Source organism: Falco naumanni, chromosome 5 (genome assembly GCF_017639655.2).
Source record: "Falco naumanni isolate bFalNau1 chromosome 5, bFalNau1.pat, whole genome shotgun sequence".
NCBI lineage: Eukaryota > Metazoa > Chordata > Aves > Falconiformes > Falconidae > Falco > Falco naumanni.
In genome coordinates, this window is record NC_054058.1 from 33,844,619 (window position 1) to 33,869,178 (window position 24,560).

The 24,560-nt window shown below is 49.5% G+C and overlaps 1 protein-coding gene across 1 annotated transcript; it reads right to left on the bottom strand.

The window, feature by feature from the left end:
- Nucleotides 1-823: 823 nt before the first annotated feature.
- Nucleotides 824-6,487, bottom strand: MB (myoglobin). The gene is made up of 3 exons (XM_040596907.1): nt 6,259-6,487; nt 2,392-2,614; nt 824-1,693 (listed from the first exon to the last, which is right to left on the bottom strand). The coding sequence occupies exons 1-3, from the start codon at nt 6,351-6,353 to the stop codon at nt 1,550-1,552; spliced, it is 462 nt and encodes a 153-aa protein (XP_040452841.1). The 5' UTR covers nt 6,354-6,487; the 3' UTR covers nt 824-1,549.
- Nucleotides 6,488-24,560: the final 18,073 nt, after the last annotated feature.

Consider the following 24,560-nt stretch of genomic DNA (forward strand, 5'->3'; position numbering starts at 1 on the left):
ACTAGGTCCAGCCAGAGAAACTGCACAGCTCCCAAAGAGTCAGTTGTGAACCTGGGTGTCTGGTCAAGACTTTGCACTCAAAAACCCTTTTCAGGCTCCAGCCTTTTCTGACTAACCCTTGAACAGCCTTAGGCACAATGTGGCCCTCAGCCTCTTCCCCCACCTCAGCAGAATTAGGTCATTTGTACTTCACTGTGGTGCCAGGACTGGGGGAGGGCAGCAGACAGAGGTAGGCACCTTGTCACGGTGTCCCTTAAGCTCCCCCACAGGACATAGGCGTACATCTGTAAACACAGTGCAGCATGCACTGCAGAGACACCTCTGCAAAAATGCAAAATGGTACAGAGACCAAAGCTTGAGTCTTCAGACGCTGGTGCTTGTTACAACCTTCCTCCAGGGCTAATCAGCCCTGTTTTCCATTGCCTGGAGGGAGCAATGCACCGTGCTGCTGCAGGAACCCAAGCCCACTTACACGTGTTACCACCCCACAAATAAGCCAAGGGCCTTCCCTCCCCGCATTCCCCCCAGCACAGCAGCGGCCATGGCCTTTAGTCAGGGAGCACTTCTCTCAGCTCCAAGGCACTGAGTCTAGGCTGCCAGCTTGCACTGTGAAGTCCAGTAACCAGGTCATGACCCCATGGTGACATCTGAGTGTCCCAAGTCCCCTGGCTGAGACAGATACCACATGCCATTCAAGCCACGGAAGGACAGACACCACAGGATGCAGTGCAGCCGGGTGCATATGCAAAACACCTTTCTGCTTTCTCTTTCTCCCCCACTTCTCATTGGAGTGCCTGTAAAGCTAGGAGCAAACACATGACACTGGTGCAGGAATTTTTATTTTCTGAGAAACACATACTTTACTCTCCAGTGTAACAGAACTTCAGATGCATAGCAGTGGCTACCAGAAACGTACAGATCACAGAGAGTACTGCTCTTTATAGTTTTGCTAATGTGAGTTTAGCAACTAATGCAAGTTTCTGAGCTGGCAGACCCTGGAGACTGACTGGGTGTGTTCACCCCCACAAAGCAAGGTAATACTGTGCTGGAAGCTCTCCACAGTAACCTGCTAACAGTCTCACCTGTGGGAGGAATGGGATGCTGCGCCCCTACTTTCCATCCTGACATCCCTTTCAGACTATTTGAGTCATCCTTTTACTTCTCATTCACCACACTCCTCAACACTCCCCTCGTTCCTCCACACCCCTTCATTTCTGGCTATGCCATTCACCTCTCAGATAAGACTGGGTTTGGGGGAGGGAGAGAGAAAAAGGGAATAGGATAGGCAGAAGCTCACAGATAACCCCATACATTATTTTTCCTAAGAAAGCAGATTATTTCTCTTGTATACATGAAGCCAAGAAACAATGGTTTATCATAGATATCACTCTGAGTGCCTCTATGCTGCCTGGAGTGACTCTTGGCCTCTCATCAAAGCTTTCCCACACATCTTGGATGGCCAATTGTGAGATGTTCAAAACAGTGCTGGGGAAGCTATTCTAAGATGCATGGCCAGGCCTCCTTCGTGGTGTTCCTCTGTGCGTATGTGCTAACCCTGGAAACCAAACTCCTTGTACTTGCTGGCCATATCATTTCGGAACAGCTCCAGGGCCTTCTTCATCGCAGCCTGGGAATCAGCCCCGAAGTCTGAGTGTTTTTCAGCAATGACCTTGATAATGACTTCAGAAATGAACTGTGAGGAAGGAGAGAGAGAAAGAAAAACTGAAGGGACACTCAAGGTTTATTTTCAGAAAAGCCAGACTAAGAAATAGGTTGCAGAGCCTGGAAATATCTCCGAGCTAATTCAGTAGCCCTTCCCACAGTCTCCGGAGAGACAGCGAGGTCTAGCACACAAGGAGCCTGGGCTGGGCAGAAGAACTGGGCTCTATTCCTAGCTGTGACGCTGATCTGCTTCATGACCTTGAGTAGACCATGGCCCTTCCCACTCTTGCCTATCTCATCCATTAAGGCTGAAAATTCATGCCCTGTGTTTGTACAACACTTAGTTTTGTGGGGCTTGGTCTCCAATGGATCCTCCAGGGCTTACTCTAAAATTGTACATCCCTTGTGTCCAGCCACTGATAGTTCTTATGTAATGTTGTTTCCCAGGCATGCAGAGGCTGCACGGGCTGGTTTATTATTGTCAGGGATTGGTCAGACTGCATGTGGTGTTTGGAATGGGAAATCTAAACTTGGAGATTCACATACCATTTGCATACCATGAACCCTTTTTCTGTGCCTCCTCCTGCATGTACACAGAGACCTTGGACTTGAGGGAGGGCTCGCTGGAGTCCAAGCGGCCATCAGTAAAAAAAAGCACAGCTCTCACATAGCTGTCTTGCACACATTCACTACACATCAGACACCAAGATTTCCTGCGCTTTTCCATACCTCCAGATATTTGACAGGGATTTTGTGCTTGGTCGCATGGGTTTGAGCCAGGGGCTTCAGCTCTGATTCATGATTACCCTTCTGCTTCAAGATTTTTCCCAGTTGGGTGAGGACAGTAACTCCGTGTTTCTTCAGATCTTCAGAGCCCTTCATCTGATCAGGGGTCTTCAGGCCTTTGAACTTTTCAAAACGATCCAAGGTCTCAGGGTGGTCCTGAAAGAGTCTGTGAACAAAAGCAGAGGTATTGTGAGACCTGGGAGAGCTGTCACCCAGACCACAGCTGAGGTCCAACTGCTATAGGTATTTCAGAGTATATGGACTGGCAAAGGTGTGATAAGCTGCTTCTCCCTCCAAAGAAAGCTCTTAGCTAGTTCCTGCTAGTATAAGCTAATTTAACCTGGGAACTTTGACACTAGATCCTTTCCAAATCACTACCATTGACAATCACTCCTTTTAGCATGTATATAAGCCAGGGAAGCATATGACCCTACTGTGAATATGGTTTAAGTGTTTTTCAACCTTCCTCTGGTAGGTTGTTCTGCAACGTGATGATGCTCTGTGTGCAGAAGTTTCCTTTCTGTTTATTTTGTACAGACTGCTTTTTGTCATTAACAAACAATGAAAAGCCTCTTGTCTTTGGAGAGCAGAAGCTCCTGACTCATCTCCTTTGAGTATTGTATCTACTTTAATCCCATCCTCTTACACATGTCCTAACATGATCACGGCTGTCTTTTTCCATTCTCTCTGGCTGTGATGGAGACACTGCCCTAAACATGTCCAGCTAGAGCAACAGAGCAAGTATCCATATTTTTTTACATAGGTCTGCTAACTCTTTGGCACCAGTCCCCTGGGTTATATCAATTGTATTAAGATAGAAACAAGAGACACATCTGGTCATGGTACTGAGAGATGAGTTCTTGCATTCATGAAGGAGAAACAAAACCAAACAAAACCACCTGTCTTCATTGACTTACTGTTACTGAGGAGCCAACCTGTAGCCCCTTGGGTCTCACCAGGACCCTCTTCCCAGCCCATCTCTGCATTGACCAGGAAAGGAGAGTTCTAGAGACTTCTCATACACAAAGAAAAGGGAGCAGCCTCAGGTCCTTCACATCTGGAGCTCAGGTGTTCTTGAACATCAGCTGGGTGGGAGCTTACTGTGTCCCCACCCTATGACTGCAGACACAGAGGAATTTGGTTCCTGCCCTTTTTTCCCACCCCTCAGCTCAGCCCAGCTGCCAGCAGTGTGGTTCCTCCATCCAGCACTGTGGCACCTCAGAAAGTTCTTGGGAGCGAGTGGGTCACAAGAGCGTGGGGCCTTCAGGCATGCTGGTGCCATGCCATGCAGTGCTATACATAGGCACTACAATCCCAAAATGGAAATGAAATCAAGAAGGTGGAAAAATATCTAAAAGACAGGCTATTGTTGTCCCCACTGTTTCGCCCCTGCTGCATTTCCTAGGAGACAGGATGCAGACAACACTGGCAACCAAACTAGCAGGAAAGTTCACTCTTTCCCCTGACACAGTCCGAAGCTCAAGGTGAAAAGGGGATACTGCCTGTCCTGATTATTAGTAGTTTAATAATTAAGTGCTGAGAGACATCAGCTCCGTGCACAACTTTATTTTCAGGTATTATACCCTCCGATGGCTATAATCCAACTAGCTGAAGCACCAGCAAAAGCAATATCTGACTTTACAGACAGGGTCCTGCAGCTCACAGCTGTGAAGTGGCTCATCCAAGTTCCCTGCAGCAGTGTCTGGAGCTCCCACCCGGGACCTCAGCCATGAAACCATCCTCCCTCTCGCAGTGCACTGATTGCGCTCTTGCTCTGCCCATGGGAGAGTGCTGCTGCTGCAACTGCCGGGGCTCGTGTCCCATCTCAAACTGGACGTTTCTCCTAAGTATGTTACCATGAGGGACAGACTCTCCACTGTCTGGTGTATGTATATGTTAAACCAACTAATAAATGCCTCAAGCATATGGAAAACACAAGCTGTTCTGTGGCAAAAAGATTCTGTAGATGAGTGACCAGTCTTTGCTGGTGTTTCACTTCAAAGGTCTCCAAAGGATTTCTGTACTTCACCAGATGCTGAGCACACCAGCATTGGCCTTTCCTTTTTTCCTGTGTCTTTCCATGACACAGGTTGTGTCCCACTCAGAGATTAAAAAACCTTGCACCTTGAAATGAGATTAAGTTATTTCTAAAAATCTCCTTCCATTGAGTCTGGCTATGGTTGAATCATGTCTGCCAAAGATTATATACTCCCAAAACTCTTGAAAATTCTTCTGAGAGGTATTTTTTTGTTTCCTTTGGAAAACATCCAGTTGAATCAGTATTTTCTAAACATATTGCCAGGATGAGACATCTGCCTAAGAAGTCTTTAACAATGGACATAGGGACACATACCTAAATGGAGAGCTGCTGGCTTCCCCTGCCTCTCTCCTCCCTCAGAAACCCCTTAAAAGAAGAAATGGCCTGAGTTGGCTGGGGAGCACAAAGTCACAGGGGAGACGGGTATCATCTATTTATGTAATACCATGCTCTGCTCTGTGATACCTGTAAGAAAAATAGTATTACCTCTTCACTTGGAAACTGCTGTTACTGTCTCATGGCACTTCCAGAGCCAAAGTAGCCACCTCACAGAGATGGACTGATGGGGAGGGCTCAGGTTCCTGCTACCCCTCCAGCACGCCTGCTCTGGACTGCATGAGGGGAGAGCCATCACATTGCCACCCAGCTGCCCCTATCTCTCCCTTCCTCTCAAACGGCAGGTGAACTGGGCCATGATAAAGAAGGTAAATGAAACAGCCCCCTGCTGTGGCTCATCTTTGAAAAAGCTTTTTCAGTGGACTTGTTGGGTGGTGTGGGGTCCTTCCTTTAGCCATGTTTAGTTAGGCTAGGAAACCCCCCAAGTATGTGCCACATCTCCACTGCTCTCCTCAGCACCTGTACCCTTCTGGCATATCATAGTGTGCATGGGCTCAGGGGGGAGATCTGGAGAGGGTCCGTCCGTGCTGGTCTTTAAGGATAGGCTAGTATCCAATTCCCACCCAATGTTGTTTCCCACTCTGCATCCCTGAGATCCCTTCCAAATTTCTGTGACTTGCTGCTGGCACCCAGGATGTTCCCTTCTCAGGGGGCCAGGACCACAAGGACAGCCTTGGGGCAGGGATCCTCTCAGATGGAGACCTCACAAGCATTCCTACTCTGACACCAGAATCATGGAGGGAAGCAGAGGGAAGGATGTGCCTCATTTCACACCCAGACCTCAAATTCATCATCAGGAAGTGGACAAGTCTTACCACCCAGATTTCTGGCCAAAAAGCAGGATGCGCAGGGCTCTGCCAGTTGAGACTAAGGTAGGGAGAGGGAAATACTCAGGTACTTCACAGTTAATTTTGCTGAAATCATAGATACCAAGAAAATTGTCACAGAGGTGATTTTCCTCTCCTCTCCTTCCCTGCCTCCCCACATCCTTGCTGCAGAGCATCTGAAGGCCCGGGACACACAATTTGCTCCGGCTTTTCTCTCCGTGCTGCTTGGGCAATGAGGATCCAAAGCAGAGCTTTGCCAGCAGAGGCAGAGGCAGTGACAAAGTCCCACCATCTTTTGAAAACGGCACTGGCCTGCTCCTGCACCCATAGACAGATGGAGAGACAGAAGCGCAGACACTTTACACAGCGAGTAATTTTTAACCCAGAAACCATAGCAATGGAAAGAACACCACCCTACAACAAAAAAAACCACCCAGCCTATTGAAATAAACATGGCCAAAAACAAGCCCCCGTACTAAATATACACCTTCCTTCATCTCTCATCAAAGGTTCTCAGTTTTACTGTTAGGACCAAAGCTTCTTGCCTACCTCATTAAAATTTCATGCCCATGGCCGGCAAGGTCGGACTCCACCTTTCCCCAAATGGTGAGGACCTGCTGCCACTCCTGGTCACTGAGCCCCATGGTTCACTGAAGGCAGGTCCTGAGTGCTCCCCACAACTGTTTGTCTTTCCCGTAAGGGTGGCTGGAGAGCTGACCTGTGGGATTTATAGCCCCTGGTCACAGACCTACACCTGTCAGTCGTCAGCTGGATGTCTTGCTCCCTTTCAGGCTTGTCTAACCTAATCAGTCTCCCTATTTTTTTCTAGGAAGCTATTTCGGGTCAGGTGCTATTGTGGGTGCCACTGATGGCATCATTTCTGCTTTTCGTATTGGACTGGCATATGTCCCACTCTAGACAGAAAGGGCACTGCTGAAACACAGTGCCAGGAGCCTGTCCTAGGTTCTCAAGGACCCAGACACAGTGTCAAGCTGTACGGCAGGAGATCTGAAGAGCACTGCCATCTGCAGCAGCACCCTGCCTCCCTCTCCCCTGGTCTGCCAAGGGCAGGCAGGAGAAAAGGCCAGGACAGTTGGTATCATCAGCTCCATCGCTCCAAAGGCCTTTCCTTTCCCATGCTGATCTCAATCTCCTTTCCCCCTGGGGTAACACATACCATTTTCTAATAGAGCACAATGTCAGAAGAGACATGTCCTTAAAAGCTAACCATATTCAGAGTGGCCCAGTCATCTCCCCAGCCTCTGTAGGAGGGAGGAAGGGGATAAAAGCTACATGGGAGCTAGTTACCCCACACCTGCCTGCCTTTCCAGGGAATGCCCAGGATTAGCCGCTGGCTGAGCCTGGATATCATAGTCAACAGACAGTAATTTGTGGCAGGCCAGAGACACAAGGACACAACAGGGCTTCACTTAACACCCATCCAGCCAGTAGTTAAGGTCTCTGGCTACCCCAGGCAAGCCAAATATCTGTGTTGGGAGGAAAAGCCACTGTGCTGACAAACAATATGGGTATGCTTTGGGACACCTCCCAGCCTTTCTCCTTCAGCCCCATCAGGACTGATAACAGCCTGGCACACCAGGAAGGTGATTAGTGCCTTCCAGGAGGTGACTGCAGTCAGAGCGCAGCCTGATAACAAACCCCAGCTAGCACTGCTGTTCCAAAGCACACACCTACCTCTGGACTTTTCCAAAGGGGCACACATCACAGGCATTGGCAGGTGAGAAATGTCAACTGAGGGCTGAAGACACCTGTCCTGGAGCTCAGGAGAAGAGCATGAAACCCCACAGTCCCTACCACAGCACTGCAGGACCTGAGGTGCACTGCTGCCTTTGCCCCCATCCACACTGCAACAGGAGCAGCCTCCCTGCTCCAGCCTTGAAAGGGGAGAGAAGTGCCTATGTACAAGGGTAGTCAGGCAGCAAGGAGGATGGAGTCACGGAGCCTCACATCCATCAGAAACACACAGGTGTAGAGGGAATAGTTTGGGTAAGAAAGTGTGGCAGCTGGTATTCAAGCCTAGAGGTAAGAGAATTTTGGTCATTACATGCCACAAGCCTCTGTCATCCAAGTCAACCTGTGATGCTGCAATCTTCCCCTTCTCTCTCCTCTATGCACCAGTTCACTTCATATCCAAAAATCTACATCCTAAACACTTCAAGGCCAAGATTTCATCCTGATTTATCTGTGCAAACACCAGACTGCTACCGATTACCTAACCTAAGCTAAACTGGTGGAAGTGACTCAGGATCCCTCCAGCTCATTCCTTATGTTGTTCTCCACAGTACTTATAGCACTAAACAAGCATTTACACCATCCCAGGCTTGGTCTTGGGTAGGATCCTGAATACTGACCTTACTATTTTACATGCGTTTCAGACACGACAGAAATGTGCTCCTGGTACATGAGAGGTTACTCTTATGCACCGAGCTCCATCATTTTCCACAAGCTGAAACTACTCAGTTGCTGTAATAACTTCATTTGAAGTTGGTTGACTCTCTGCTCTCTGCAGCATTCCCCAGGGCTTCACAGCCAACAGTCCTGGTATGGAGATAAATGTTAAATGGTCAGAAGGCTTAAAAAGAGTATAGGATTCCATATTGCTTTTTTTATGAGTGAAGTGGTAATGAAATGAAATCATAAGTTCTTCTCTCTAGGGCTTTAATAAATAGTCTACAGAAATATTAAATGCTTTATAGCGTACCCGACCACACCTCAACGCTGCAGCCACGAAAAGGACATAACATTTTAGTGTCTACAGGCCTTTCATCTCTCTCTTGGGGCAAAATCTATGACTTGCATAATAATGTCGATAAACACAAACTGCAGAGAACCAACATATCAGCCGCCCGCTTTAAGAAGCACCAGGTGATTGAATAACCTATTTCAAACAACACCCGCCACCCCAGAGCCCTGCTGACACGCGTGGCCCTGCAGCCACACCTAAGGCGCTTTCGCTGAACGAGCATAAAACGTATCGGTAGTATCGTTGCCCACGTTTCGGGGGGCATCGCTGGCGCCATGCGGGTGCTGTCACCTCGTCGCGAAGCCCCCCCCGCGCGGACCGCCCGGCCCCGGGGCCCCGGGCAGCAGCGCCGGCGCCGCCGGCCAGGCCGTGCTACCATCTAGTGGCCACGGGCGACAGAGCCGCGGGGAACGGAGGCCACGTGCAAGCCGCCAGCCGGGGTCTGGCGGCTCGGGGCGGTGGCCGGCGTGTGGCCCCTCCAGTTTCAGAGGCGGGAGAGTGACCCCGGGACAGGCAGAGCGGCAGCGCACTAGGCTGCCTCACGTAGCAGCATCACGGTCCCGGAGCCGGTTCTCATGGGGGCCTTCAGCCACCGTGATGGCTGCGGGAAGCACAACCCAGCTGGAGACGCGCAGTCCAGGAGGCTCCTGCAGAGCACTGATGATGACTGTTTGACACAGGTAGTGGAGGAGCCAGCAAGGCAAGGTCTGCTGCTAGACCTTGTACTAACAAAGAGGGACTGCTTGGGGATGTGAAGGCTGGGGGCAGCCTTGGCTGCCGTGACCATGAGACGGCGGAGTTCAGGATCCTCTGTGGAGGAAGCAGGGCAATAAGCAGGACTGCAACCCTGGACTTCAGGAGAGCTGACTTGGGCCTCTTGAAAGACATGCTTAGAGGAATCCCATGGGTTAGAGGTCTAGAAGGTAGCAGGGTCCAAGAAAGCTGACTAATATCCAAGCATCACTTCCTTCAAACTCAAGATAGGTACATCCCTATGAGTAAGAAACCAAGAAAAGAGGACAGGAGGCCTGCATAGATGAGCAAGGAGCTTCTGGCAAAACTCAAACAGAAGGAGGTGTAGGTAGAGGAATTATAGAGGAATGAAGGCAGGTTAATTAACATTGATAATATACAGCTGTGGACTTGCTTCAGGGGCAGTGGGTTGGCTGATGTGGATAATGTGCAGCTGTGGCTGGTTCCTGCTAAGTAATTAAACAGCTCTAAGGGGTGTGGAAGAGGAGCATCCAATGAAGAGAGACCTGGGAGAAGCAGAGGAAGGAACGAGAGTGCCCTGGAGGTAGGAGAGACAAGGAGAAGGATGCAGCAGAAGCAAGAAGCAGGGTGGACTGGCCTGAAGAGTACAAAACAGCACTAACAGTAGATGAACTGTTGAAACCTTGTGGGGGATTGGTGGTTGTGCTAGGGCAAGGTGTGGGAACTACTTATTGAAGCTAACCTGGTATGGGGAGGTAAAAGCCTTGTTACAGCCTACTAGTTTGGAGAGTGCTGTAGCAGAAGGAAGTCTACAGAATGTGGAAAAAGGGACAGGCCACTTGGGACAAACATAGGAATGCTGTCAGAACATGCAGGGAGGCAACAAGGAAGGCTAAGGTCCGTTTGGAATTATATCTGGCAAGGGAGGTTGAGGACAACAAGGGCTTCTTCAGGTACATCAGTAGGAAAAGGATGACTATGGAAAATGTGGGCCTGCTGCTCAATGAGGTGGGTGCCCTGGTGACAAAAGATACAGAGAAGACTAAGTTACTGAATGCCTTCTTTGCTCCAGACTTCACTGCCAAGGCCAACCCTCAGGAATCCCAGACCCTGGAGGCAAGACAGAAAGTCTGGAGAAAGGAAGACTTTCCCTTGGTCGAGGAGGATCAGGTTAGAGATCACTTAGGTAAACCTGACACCCACAAATCCACGGGCTCTGATGGGATGCACCCTCAAGTGCTGAGGGAGCTGGCAGATGTTATTGCTAAGCCACTCTCCATCCTCTTTGAGAGGACATGGTGGACAGGAGAGGTGCCTGAGGACTGGAGAAAAGTCACTGCCACTCCAGTCTTCAAAAAGGGCAAGAAGAAGAACCCAGGAAACTACAGGCTGGTCAGCCTCACCTCCATCCCTGGAAAGGCGATGGAACAGCTCATGCTGGATGTTATCTCTCAGCATGTGGATTCACCAAGGGGAAGTCATGCCTGACCAGTCTGATAGCCTTCTGTGACGGAATAACTGGCTGGGTAGATGAGGGGAGAGCAGTGGATGCTGTCTACCTTGACTTCAGCCAGGTTTTTGACACCATCTCCCACAACATCCTCACAGGCAAGCTCAGGAAGCGTGGGTTAGAGGAGTGGACGGTGAGGTGGGCTGAGAACTGGCGCGATGGCAGAGCTCAGAGGGCTGTGATCAGCGGCACAGAGTCCAGCTGGAGGCCTGTAGCCAGCGGTGTTCCCCAGGGGTCAGTGCTGGGTCCAGTCCTGTTCGACTGACTTGTCAGTGACCTGGATGAAGGGACAGAGCGCACCCTCAGCAAGTTTGCTGGTGATACAGAGCTGGGAGGAGCAGGTGATACACCAGAGGCTGCACTGCCGTTCAGGGAGACCTGGACAGGCTGGAGCATTGGGTGGAGAGGAACCTAATGAAGTTCACCAAAAGCAAGTGTAGGGTCCTGCCCCCAGGGAGGAACAATCCCACGTACCAGCACCTGCTGGAAGGCAGCTCTGCAGAGAAGGACCTGGGAGGTGGACAGCAAGTTGCCCATGACCCAGCAGTGTGCCCATGTGGCCAAGGTGGCCAGTGGGATCCTGGGGCGCATTAGGAGGAGCATGGCCAGCAGGTAGAAGGAGGTGATCCTCCCCCTCTACTCTGCCCTGGTGAGGCTGCACCTGCAGTGCTGTGTCCATTTCTGGGCTCCCCAGTTCAAGAGAGACAGGGAACCGCTGGAGAGAGTCCAGCGGAGGGCTATGAAGATGATTGGGGGAACTGGAGCATCTCCCTTATGAGGAAAGGCTGGGAGAGCTGGGCCTGTGTAGCCTGGGGAAGATAAAACTGAGAGGGGATCTTATCAATGTCTACAAATATCTTGAGGGCAAGTGTCAGGAGGATGGGGCCAGGCTCTTTTCAGCAGCACCCGGTGACAGGACAAGGGGCAACAGGCATGAACTGCAACACAAAAAGTTCCATCTGGATATGAGGAAGAACTTCTTTACTTTGAGGGTGACAGAGCATTGGAACAGGCTGCCCAGAGAGGCTGTGGAGTCTCGTTCTCTAGAGAAATTCAAAACCCGTCTGGATGTGATCCTGTGCAACCTGCTATAGGTGAATCTGCTTTAGCAGGGAGTTGGACTAGATGATCTCCAGAGGTCCCTTCTGACCCCAACCATTCTGTGATTCTGTCCCCATGCCAGCAGCACCACAGGACTCTCACTGTGGTTGGATTGCAGATGGATTACAGCTTTCATAAGGGGCTTGTTTTCAGTGTGGGGTGTAGAGATGGTCTGTTTTCCTCAGAAAGGGCTCATGTCAGGGTGTCAAGGCCCTGGGCTGGCTGGGTGGCTTTACTCCCAGCCTTGTGGCAGGCTACTGGCACAGGGAGGATGCTACGCCTTCCCCCAGCCTTGAGCACTGGAGTGGGCTGGGGTGGTGGGATCAGAGCAGAGGAACATCCCATGGGACAGCAGCAGAGCCACAGCCAAGCCTTGGGGTACTGCTGAGGAGGAAGGCCGTCCTAGGGGCTTCATGGGGTTTCCACCCGAAAATGTTGCCAAAAGGTGCTTAGGAAAGGTTTCCCAGGCTAATGGGCACAGCAGGCCCAGCAAGACCCATTTCTGGCAAAATGGTGGATGCAATCTCACCTCTGCCTTGCTCAATAGAAGTCAAAACTTTCTGCAGGCATTAATGAATTTAGACCATGCCACAATCCTGCAAATGGGAAAGCCACTTGGTTTTCCCATTTATTAGGGATCAAAGAAGTTCTACGACTTGCCTGTGCCCACAGACACACCAGTGAACGAGCAAGGACTGGCTCTTGGGTACGGTGTCAGAAACACCAGCTGTTTGGTAGTTATTAATACTGGGAGCTGGGAGGCACAGTAAGAATCGCACACGAGCCACAGGGAGGAATCTGCTCCAAGTCTGTTTGGTCACATTCAGATTTTTTTCTTAGAGTATTGCTGTTATGAAGAGAGAAATCCAGCCATGGCCTGTAAAGTGAAGACTGGAGAGCACAGCAGAACCCTACATTGACATGGCAGCTACTACAACAAATCACCAATGATTTCTAACCCTGTCGTCTCTCCAGCCAGACCTGCTGCAAGTAGGGAAATATGCGAGGCGCTCACTAGCAGAAATCGTAGAGGTTTTTTTTTTTTCATTTGAAGGCAGTTCATGGAATAAACTTTCCCACAAGGAAGAGATATGCTCCAAAACCCAGTCCATCTTCCTCAAGAAACAGCCCAAACCACCTTGTGTTCTTACACATCAAAACAGCTCAGAGGAACAAACAGAATTTTGACCAAATATTTTTTTCTTTTCAGTGAGCCTTTCCCCCCCACAATGCAATTAAAAAAAACCTATACAAAACAAAAACCCCACAAACCCTGAGAACAGCCAAGGGTCCGGCAGCTCGGAGCAGCAGGGGTGGCAGCCCTGGCATCACCTTGGGTTGTATAAAGCGTGGCACGATGTAAGCGTGGTACGTGCTCCTGTGCCAGGGGAGCCGTCAGGAGGCGGCTGGCACTCCGGAAAAAGCCCGGAATATTATATAATGCCAACTTACATAATTGCCTATTGCATAATGCGGAGGAGAAGGCCCTCTGTAACGCAGCTGTGGTTTCTATGGCATTGTGCTGATACACAGCTGCTTCCAAGGGAGTCATTTGTGCTTTGTTTCAGGAGCCTGCAGCTCGGCCTGTGTGAACAGACAGGTGAGGACCCGCACTCCCAGCAGCGTTAGTGGAGAGGTAAGGGCAGTAGTAACGCAATCTTACAGCCGTAGCAAGGCAAGAGCATTGGGTTTTCTGCAGCTGTGCCACTGACTTCAGTACTCAGAGGGTCGGAAGGGTGTCAGATAAGAACACCTTATGAAGCCGCATGCATCGCACAGACTCTGCTGCTTGTAGGAAACAAGGTGGAGTCTAACTGGTGGTGGCAGTGGCCAGATCCCTTCCAGCCTCACTCCTCTCTTCCCCTTGCTCTCAAACATTATTCTTAGCAGCGCTTCCAGGCAGGGCTCCCACACACTGACAGATTCCAGCAGCTGAGAGGATACCTGAGCCACTTGCTTAAAAGGAAGAGGAAGGATTAGGAGAAGGGGATTTCAGCATCAGGGCAAGATTTGGCCTGTGAGTTTGCAGAGCTGTGCTACGTACTTACAAATATCTCAGCATGGGTTCTTCCAGGGATCATGCCCGGTACCGTAAGTCAGAGGTAGCTTTACCTTCACTTCAGTGCTTACAGGATCCAGCCTTTGGTGACTATCAGACAGGCAACTGTATGACTCGGTCATTTTCTTTTTCCAGAAGGTGCACAGGATAACACCAGCATGACCCACAGCTCCTGTGCAATCATCAATGCATATCACGGTGTATGCGATATTGCACAGCACCGGGACAAAACACTTATCTGGACTAACCAGGACACTTATTGCAGGCCAGTACCTGGATTCAGTGAGAGAACAGACAGGGAAGCAGGAGGGCAGTCCAGGACCAGAATATTTAGGCTCCAATATAGAAGCTGAGGCTGTCTCAAAGGCTTGGTGAGCTCTCTCTAGGGGTGCAAACCTCCTCTGAAGGGCTGTGAAATGAAAGTACAAAAGGACTGAGGATTTCTGTGGGAAACTGTGAGTGCAGTTAAAGGAAGAAGGAGTATGTGCAGATTTTTGAACAGACAGATTTTGAAGCCTTGCCCATGCCAGGAGTAAAAGGAGAAAATTATTTTTTGGAGGTAGGAAAACAGACTATACCAGCAAGACTCTGAAGATCTCTAGGAGTCAGTGGGAAGACATGAAGGGACTGTGGCATACAGAGGTCCCTTCAGGTGGATTAAAGTTCTAACACTGTAGTGACGCATAGGGATTTGTGTACTACTTACTGAAATAATAAAACAAGAGGGGAATTCCTCCCTTATCCCTCACCACCAATAAAGTACTGTAACTAGAGCCTGCCAAGGGACGACTGCAAAAGGCAAGGGCCACAAAAACACACACGGGCAAAGCAAGCCAAACAATCAGCATGCACGCAGTGTTGTGTGTCTGCCTGACACCCTGAACTCTGTAGCTCAGAGCTACGTGTAGGGAACTGTAACAGAGGTGCTTGCAGTGCGGCTGAGGCTGGGCTTTCATGATCAGGCAGCTGGAAGTGGTGGCTGCTCTCACACCATACCTTATGCCAGAGAGGGTCCTCATCCCCCTCCTCCCAGTGCCTTGGGAATATGGGTGCAAGGGGCACCTTGCAATGTGTCTTGCCCTGCAAGAGTAGGGGGTGCACTTTGGGCATGGATGAGTGCTGCTGGAGAGGCATTCATGTGCCTGCAAAGGTGGCAGCAGCAATTGCAGCATGGCAAAGACTAGAGAGCAGCATTAGAGATGATAAAGCTGAGTCACTGTACAAACAAGCACCCTTTCTGCAGCCCACCCTTCCTTGGGACACACATACTACACATGTGACCAGAGCCTGCAGGGAGCTGGCAGCGCCTGGCTGCTAGTTAAACTCTCTCAATGATCAAAACTTCTTCCTGTCTGAGCTGCTCCTCGAAGAAGAGGATTTAACCAGGCCACAACACGCAGCGCACAGCTCGGCTGTGGGCTCTCAGACTCACGAAATGGCGTGGGAGAGCCCATCACTGCATAGTAAAATTGGGTGATACAGCTTCAAATTGCCTTGCCCAGCCCCGATGGGCTGACAAGTAGCCCTCAAGGTACCAGCACTTAATATGAGGCTGTGCATGGTTTTAAGTTGGATTTGGAGGCAATGCCAGCAGAGCCTCCTCCACCCCACGATGCTTGTGCAGCCCTTTATGAGGGCTTGAAATGAACTGGATCGAGGAAATGGTCTGAGTTTAAAGTAACTGCATTTATCTTCTGATGAGTTTATTTTGAAGCCAGATCAGTTCTCCAGTCTGGTTTGTCACGCAGCTGGACCAAGACACACTGACAGGGGGGAAGGGGAAGGCAGAGCTACTTACGCACGCATCGCTTGTGAAAGAAAAACCTAGCAAGCCATCCTCCAAAACCCCAGGGAGCACTGTCTAACCAGGGGAACAGCACACACAAATCAGGGTTTCTCTTTGCCTGTGTTTTGTGGGGTGAAAGGTGAGGAAGCAGACACATATTTTTATTCTCTTTGCCTGCAAAAAGGCCTCTCATCCACAAAGCGGAGCTTCTGCAAGATAAGAGCTCATGGGGAAGCCAAGATCTACCCCTCGTTTGTATTGATGTTTACACTCGCCTTTTAATGAGCTCCAACAGGTTCTCGCTTCCAGCTGCAGCTGGCCCTTTTCAAAGTTCACAGTCTCATTTTGCATTATCATTCCAACACTAAGTGCTCCCTTAGGGAGGAGAGGGACAACGACGTCTTTTTCTCTTCTGAGAAATCAGCACCAATTTAAGCAGTCCCTAATTTGGTAGTGCTTTCTGTGCTCCGTTGGTCTTACAGGGAACACCTGTAGGGAAACCAATTCTTCTACAAAAAAAATCTTGACAAAAAAAGAAATGTTTTCTTCAAGCAGATCAACACCGTGTGGCAGTGAGCACCCTAAACACAGTGCTGGTGGCCTGGCTGCCTGAGCAGGGCATTTACCACTGAATTTGGGATGGGGTCTCTGTGGTGCATCTCTTCCCTGTCATTGTCAATCTTGCAGTTTCATCTCATTTTTGTTGCTGTGCTTGCAATCAGAGCTCTTGATTTGTCCATTTTAGGCTCCTGCTGGCAAGACAACCACAGTGGTGGGGCTTGATACTGGCTGCAAGATACTGGCCCAAAGAACCAAGTACTGGAAGATCTCACCTATGCTGAGAATCGTGGTCCTGTGGTTACTTTGGTAGCGGTACGAGTATAACACAGTGTCCCTGCCAAATGCTCAGCCTGGCTAACCCTTTCAGCTCTTTGGGGTCTAGGGTTGCATATACAGATGTCCAAGGCTGGGCACCTTTGGAAACCTCACCCGTGAGCATCTTACATACACAGGATCCGTGGACAGCTAGAAGCTCATCTAGCCCCTTCCCCCGACAGCACTAGAGGCAGATACCCAGGAAAGTGTAAGAAGCAGGAACAGTCCTACTCCATCCCAGCTACTTGAGGCTAAAGGACTTCCCAAGGTTATATTTGCATGCTTGTGTTTAACAGCCTTAGGCAGAATTCTGCATGAGTTTATAATTTTTTAAATCCTCTTATGCATGCTCCCCGAAACATATTTCAGACATAGCTGCAGCCTTACTAGGTCAAACTTAAAATGACACGGTGACTCTGCAACAGATTAACCAATGCACAAAGACAAAACTCCGCTAATCACTTTCTAACCATTCACAAACAGCTTTAAGGCATACCCCCCAAAAAAAAAAAACCCAACTAAAATGAAACTCCATTACCCTCAGAGATCTCTGTACTGCACAGGGCTCCCATACTTCTGGAACCTTTTTAATTGCAAGTTCCCTAGACACCCTTTTTTCTTTTTTGATCTTCCTCCTTCCACTAAGCGATCCAGTGCTGGTAGCTCAGCTGATTGGATTCAGCTGGTCTGTGGCAGCATCTGCCTGGAAATTGCTTATCTTAGCTTGTGGTCCTCTTATTTCCTTCCCCATCAGCTGTGGCAGAGATCTCACTGCACACGGTGGCTCTCAAATCCACGCTCCTTTTCTGGGTGTTGGCGTTAATTTTCTATCTTTGAGTTTACAGCAAGGGCCAGATTACACTAAATTTATGATCCTCCTGAGTAAAAGGCCAGTGTTTATCTGCTGCTCTTGCAGACCTGAAGCTCATAGAGCTGATCAAGGTACATTGGGTCCACGCAGCGGGACAGACCTGGCCTCATCTGTTTATTGGGGCAGGGAGGGTCCAAATCATAACAGAAAACCAGGCAAGGGACAACACTGGGGCCACAGACTGAAAAGTCAGAAGAAATGGGACTGCAGATAGACCAGAAAAAGACCTTTTGTGGGGAACAACAGGTATTACAAATGTCTTGCCCACCGAGCATAACTTGGGCTAAAAGGGAGTCTTTAGAGTCAAGGGGAGAGTTCAGGTGGAAATCAACATGGGAACATGGGCAAGTTTTGTTTTGCTTGGGGTCTTTATCTAGAAATAAGACTGACTTGGGCAATGTGAAAGAAGCGGAGGAAAGTGAAGTCCTGGTTAGTCTGACTTGTGAGGAGCGAGCATGGGAAGTCATTGATGCAGTATCTGCTCCCTTTTCAGGACTATGGATCCTGCTTTCGGGTCTTTTGCTTTACAGACAGAGATGTGCCCCTCATGAGCCTGATGCCAGGGCACTCCAGCTGCCAGCTCTGCAGATCAGCCCACTCTTTTGGCCTAATTCACAGGGATATTTAACACAGGAGTTATTATCAACCATCACATCCAACCATCTCATTACAGCTTGTGATAAAACTATCAGAGGTTCAAGGCTACCAGCAGCACTGGCAGCTACCAGACGACACAAAATATAGGGGAATGTCCACAAGAGGGAGAGTTCGTGCCAGACTCAACTGTGATTCAGTGCAAACAGCACTTTGCTGCCTGGGAATTGTCAGAGCTGTTCCCTTTGCTTCACTTTCCCCAGCAGAAATGTTTCCTTCTCCTAGAGATTCCCCTTTCCACATTATTTTTCCTCCTCCTCTTTCTCCAGATAACCTGTATTTTGTCTTTTTTGCATGGGATATGCTGAAAGGCCACACCATACAGGCACTAGACATGGTGCCATCAGAAAGGCACTGTGATTAAGACAGTTTCTCTGCTCTTGCTGCTGCTCCATTCCCCTTTCCTCCCACTTTCATTGTGTCATACTGGAAGGGCATCCCCTGCCAGCCCCAGCACAGGCATCCCCTCCTCTTGCCCAGCCCATCGCTTGGAGGTGGCACCCCACATCAGCCTCTCTGGGGAGCCCCATTGGCCTCCATGGGCACACATACAAAATACTGGCCATTCCTGCTGGGCTCTGTGCTCAGCCTCAGTACCCTGAGCCTGAAACAGACTCCACTGGGACATAGGATTTCCAATCCATTTCCCAAAAATAGTTGATGGCTACCAGGAACAAGAGTCTAGAGGCCTCTGAGTTCCTGCAGGATAAGGCTTACTGTGAGAAAGCACTGGAAGACACTGGTGATGTAGAAACGACACAGGATGGAGTCGACTGGGCTAGATGAAGCAAAAAGACCCAACGGCCAAAAGAAGTTCCTTCATACACACCACTTTTTCTTCATGGGTCGAGGTCTGTGAATGCAGCCACATCCAAAGAGGGTGGGAGCAAGCCCTCGGATCATGAGACGATTAATGTGAAGTTTCTTGCCCCACAAATTACTTTCTGTGAGGAAAAAAAAGAAAAAGAAAACCAGAAGAAAGATGATATGGGAAATCAGGTGTCCTGGAAACTACCGGTATGGTTTAGGGTTGGTGGAATTTTTATTGAGTTCCCATGTGGTCTATAAACAATGGAGAAAGCAGCATCAGCTATGTCCAAAGGAAAGCAGAGAAGCAGGTGTTCCCCTCTCAGAGCTGTCGCTCCCCAGATGGAGCAGTATTGCTGCAACCTTCTCTCCATCAGATTTTTTTTCCAAATAGTATCCTGGTCAAATATCCACATTTATAAACATTTTGGGGTCTCAGTTCTTGCAGAATTAGTAGGACAGGTAATTTTATATCTCCCCTCATAGTTCCTCTACATTTGTTTTTCTCCTCTTTTCCTTGCCTTACTTTGCCCTTTTGATCTTTTCTCTCAATCTCTCTGGTAATGTCTGGAACTCTGAATAAATTAGAGTCAGAGAACAAGGTGAAGCACCAGCCCCTCAAACCAATAACCTTCCTCCAGAGAGATGTTCAGCCTCAGCTTAGTTTTCACAAGTCAGTGCAGGCTGGGGGCACCATAAGCTGCTCTGGCAGCAGCCGATCTCTTCCCTACCTCCTTCCAGCCGTCCTCACATCCATACAGGGAGGAGGCACAGACCAGTGGTCAACCACGTGCAATAGGGGTGAGCACCTGCCAGCTGCAGGTCCACGTGCCTCTCCCTTGCCATGGTCCATGCACCCTGCACTGTGCGGCCTTTCCCAGGGTGAATCCTCCACCCTGAACTGTCAGGGCTCTGTACCAGCCTCAGCTGATCTCACTCTTCCCTTCTCTTCTTTCCCCCACTGGGGTTTTGGTGAGACCTTCCCCACTCTGCAGCCTCTGTGGTTGAAGGTGCTTCTTGATGCCGGCACAGCATGAGCACCATTGGGATTTTCCCTGTGGGACCATTCCACCAGTTCCACAAATAGCATCACTAAGTCACCAGGTCCAAAAGCTTTCAAGATACATTTTGATGATTTTGGATAGTGGTTTAGCAGAAACTGTAATGAAGCTTATAGCATTCCTGGAACAGTTTCCTAACCTGAAAACTTCAGAGAAATGTATTCAGAGGAGATCCATATAAACTGCATCACCAGGATCCCCACAAAAACCCCAAGCATGGTTCCCAGCACCTTGGCCACCCTCTGGCCACTGTTAGCCTCCAACTTCCAGGGCAACCCTTGCTTGTGCCCAGCTGACTGCAGCAAGGTGAAAGCAGCAGCCAGTGGCGTTTCTGCAAGTGTGTAGGAGAAAATCAGCTCTCCAGGGGAAAAGAACAAGGTTGCTGTCTCCCTCTGGGGGGAGGGATTTCCAGCCTGAGAAACAAAGCTACAGATGCTTCCTCCGAAGCACGTTGCACCTGCTGGTATTAACACTTCAGGCACTGCATACAAAACTGCCCTGGGAAGGAGCACTGACATGTAAGCATATGAGCGCCCAAGTCTCATCACAGGCCAAACAGCTCACCACGGTGGTGAGCATGGGCCATAGCCCAGCCGTGGGCATTGGGCAAGCAGGGCAAAGAGAGCTCTACCGTGTCCAAAGCAAGATGATTTATCAGCATGCCCACAGGACCTGCCGTGCAGGACATCCACACCATGGTGAAAGATGCTGCACATCAAGAAGGAGGGGGAAAAATGCAAATCTGTAGAAAGCACTGAAGGAGGAGAGAGAGAGAGAGATGCCAGCTTTATCGTAAGCCAAAGCCTTAACCGTTCTGGTCCAAATTATAACTCTGGGACTGGGCGAGCTCCTGCACCCAGCTAGATTTTTAGAGCGCTTTATCACACTCCAGTGGGTGCAGAAATGCACAGCATGAAGAACCAGCACCTAATCGTAGCTCCTGCAGTCAGTCAGAGCATCTCATTCAGCCTTACCTGCTCGTATAGGGTAACCTGAGCAGACACAGTAAGACAACCGGGTAAGCAGCAGCTTAGCAAATATGACTAACTACTGTAGGCAGCGTATTTTAACTGGGCTTTAGGGATGCTGACAGGAGATAACAGAATCAAAAGCCATCAGAGGTGATAAGGTGAAGAAGAAAGAGAAGGGCCACCCCTCAGCAGGGGTGAGGCAGTGAGGTTCCTTACAAAACAGCCAGTAGATATATGTCTTATTCATACAGGATAAGAAAAATAAAATCCTCTACTGCTAATAGAAAGTTATTTTATGTTAAGTGGGATCTTTTAAAAATATATAATTACTTCACACAGATTAAGACAGAAGTAATTGAAAGAAAGGTTGTGCTGTGAAGCAGAGTTCCCCTGGCACTGAATTCAGGTCCACAAGGAAGCTCTCAGTAGTAGACACTCCCAAAATCAAATCCCCAAACTTCAGACCATTTTCCCTAGCAGCTTAGCTACCTGTTGTCCTTTGAAGTAATATTTTAGGTTTAAATGTAAATCTTCATCCTCCTTTCTTACCTTGGCTTTCTCTCTAGTTTATTATCCACACAGCCGTGAATTTCGTGATTCCCTGCCCTTGTTAACATGCAAGCATCCCCCGATGTGCCTGTGTTACACTGTTCTTCACTGGGCAGCATGTGAAATGAGCGGCGACTCCCGGTGTGCATTGCTGAGAGCCCAGGCGCTGGGGCAGGTTCTCCTGCTCCCACCAGGCAGGGCGAGGAGCCCCGGGTGGGCAGCGTCTGGCAGCGGGGAGGCAGCTGGTGCTGGCTGGGGCTTGCTCCCTGCCCTGGTGCAGGACCCGAAGGTCAGAGTTCAGCAGTATATTAAGGGTTAGAAGGAGACCTGCTTTGGGACTGGAGCTGGGAATAAGGTCTGCTATGAAATGTTTTCATCTGAAAGCAAAATCAAACCACGTAGACCCCTGATGCAACACACTGCCAGGATGTCAGAAGGCTTTTGGCTTGCCAGGAACCTAAAAGCAGTATTTTCCAACCTGAGTGAGGCTGACATCAACATTTTCTTTCTTTCCCCGCTCCCTGTGAACTCACAGGTGAAACAGAAGCCACAGCCTTGGCCATCTCAGGAGTGAAATTAAAACAGCAGCAAGTGTTCCTCAGGTGCTTCAGTGAAGTATGAAACTTGCTCCTTCCTTTCTGCCTTTGCCCGCATGTGCATGCACGATCAGCCTCCCTCTGTCTCTTCAAGAGCATGACTTTCAGTACTTTTGCAGCAGGAAAATATTAAACCATACTTGCCCCAGATGTCCATCACTTTTCATACCTGTGCAGCATGTGTGGGCTATGCCATGTTGCAGAGATGCCTCCAGCACAGCCACAGCATACAGCAGGGATGACACACGACCATCGCCTCTACATTTGGGGGACCAAGACAGCATCCTTGGGCCAAAGCATCGATGGCTCTGCAGGGACAAGAGCCCAGCTGGGGAGACAGCGCTGAGGAGCCCAGCCAGGTGGGGAAAAGTTGGGCTGAAGACCTTTTCCTCACCTCCATATGTACAGCTGTAATATCCCTAGCGTGTCCTGGCTTAGAAACTAACAGAGCAGATTTTCACACCGATGAACCCAGGGGAAAAAAGAAATGGAGGGATATTTTGTGAAGGCCAAACACCCACACCACCTTTGCAGAAGCATGTTGCTCTCTAGCCACATATTCCTATCGCGCTCAGGCAGCCCAATCTAACTTCTCATTCATTCTTTTTTTTTTTAAAAAAAAGCATTTGAAACAAAACAGTCTAATTACAGAATAAATATTTAGCTTGAAATGAGCAGACATATTCAAAACCATTTTCTGACATGACAGATGATCTGAAAGGAGCTGTGCTGTGGGCACTGTACGCCATTCAAACCCAATTTAAAAATACATGGCATAGCAGCAAAAATAGACATGACCCTAAGCACAAACATCGCCCTCAGACAAATGTCTCCTCTGTAAAATGCCATTGGTGATTTGCATGGCAGCTGAACCCAGCGGCAGTGGAACAGCATTGCCCACCTCTGTGGCTGCTGCCATGATAAACACATGCAAACACCTTTGCTGTGACACACACACATTCCCACGGCAGGGCTTGGCTCAGTTGCTCCAGTTTTGGGACCCCAAACTGGGTCCCAGCCTTTCCTGAAAACCTAAGGGAAATTCCTGTCCTCTTATGCACGTGACCCTACCTCCAACTCCTAGCATGCTGGCAGAGACCCAAAATGACTCTTGCTACCTTTGCCACATCTAAATTATAGTGACATCTAAATGACAGGTAAGAGCCAAGCAGAGTGGGAAAAATAACCTTGTCACCCTTAAACACTGAGGAGCTCATGTCCAAGCTTCCACACCCCAGAGATGCTGAGGAGCCAAGAGACACAGGAGCAGCAGCACCCCCTTAGCAGCTCCGGCTCCAACCCACACGGCATACCTGGAGATCGACCCACTCCAAGAGCTTTGGTTCAAACCCTCCTGCTCCTGAAACAGCCCTAAGCTTGCAGCAGAAGGGGATGGAGGCACAACCCCAAGGCTGGTGAGAGGGGTCAGAAAACAGCAGCTCTAGGACCACACACCACCTACGCGGGGGAGAACCACCTCGACATGGCCAGAGCCTGTGCTGGGTCCCTATGAGAGCAAAGGGGTGTAACCAGACGTGTGTATGGCTCCACGTGGGAAACACAGATACAGGCATGACCTGGTGCAGTCTAGAGCTGAGAGGTATGGAGAGACCTTTGCAGACCCACCTCGCCACCCACATTCCACACATGGGAAACCAGCAGGGCGTTTATGGGGTTAGATATAGAAGGAAAACCCTAAAGGAAGTAGCTCTGGGATGAGAAAACGTAAGTGAGCAAATCACACAGTACCACTGAACTGCTCTGCCCCTATCCCTGGAAAGACATTAACTAAGCAGTGCAGTGCTTAGTTACATCAGAACATCAGTACACCAGAAACATGTAAAATTGCAGTGATGGCAACAAAAAGATGAGCATCAATGGTTCCTTGCAGAAATGTTCTCTAGAGTACAATTTTTAATGAAGCCAATTTCAGGTATGAGGTACTAACCCCATTTTTCAAATGAAGTGATGAGCAGGAGGCACCAAGTGGTCATGTGGGCAGGAGGAGGTGATGCCCCCACCTGGAGGACACAGCCTGCACCCCATCAGTCCTTCCACACCAGCCTCCAGCTTCCTCCCCTTGGCTGTCACCAAGGCAAATGGGGCTGTCCCTGCTCTCCTGTGCCTCAGGTTTGGGATGAAATGTGGCAGAACCCCTTCCTCCTGATCCCTCCTGAAGGCTCCGGTGCCAGGATGCAGCCCCAAGGCTACCCTGCCACGCTCACCAGGCTATGTGGGCCCTCCCCTTTATCCTTTTGTCACCTCTTTGACCTGATTTTTAGCATTAGGGCCATGCTAGCAGTCCTTTGGTCCTCCAGATTTCCCACCCAGGGACTTATTCTGTTTGCATGAAGCAGCTGTAATCACACCACCAGCAGGCCAGGTCTGAGACTGGATCCTGGGTTTGCTGCTCTTCACTGGTTGGTGACTCTTGCAAAGCCAGAGAGGAGGAGAAGCCAGTCCTGTTCCCAGTGTGGCCACTGACCCTCAGCGATGCAGCACAGCTCTGGCTCTGGAAATGACCTCCCTACA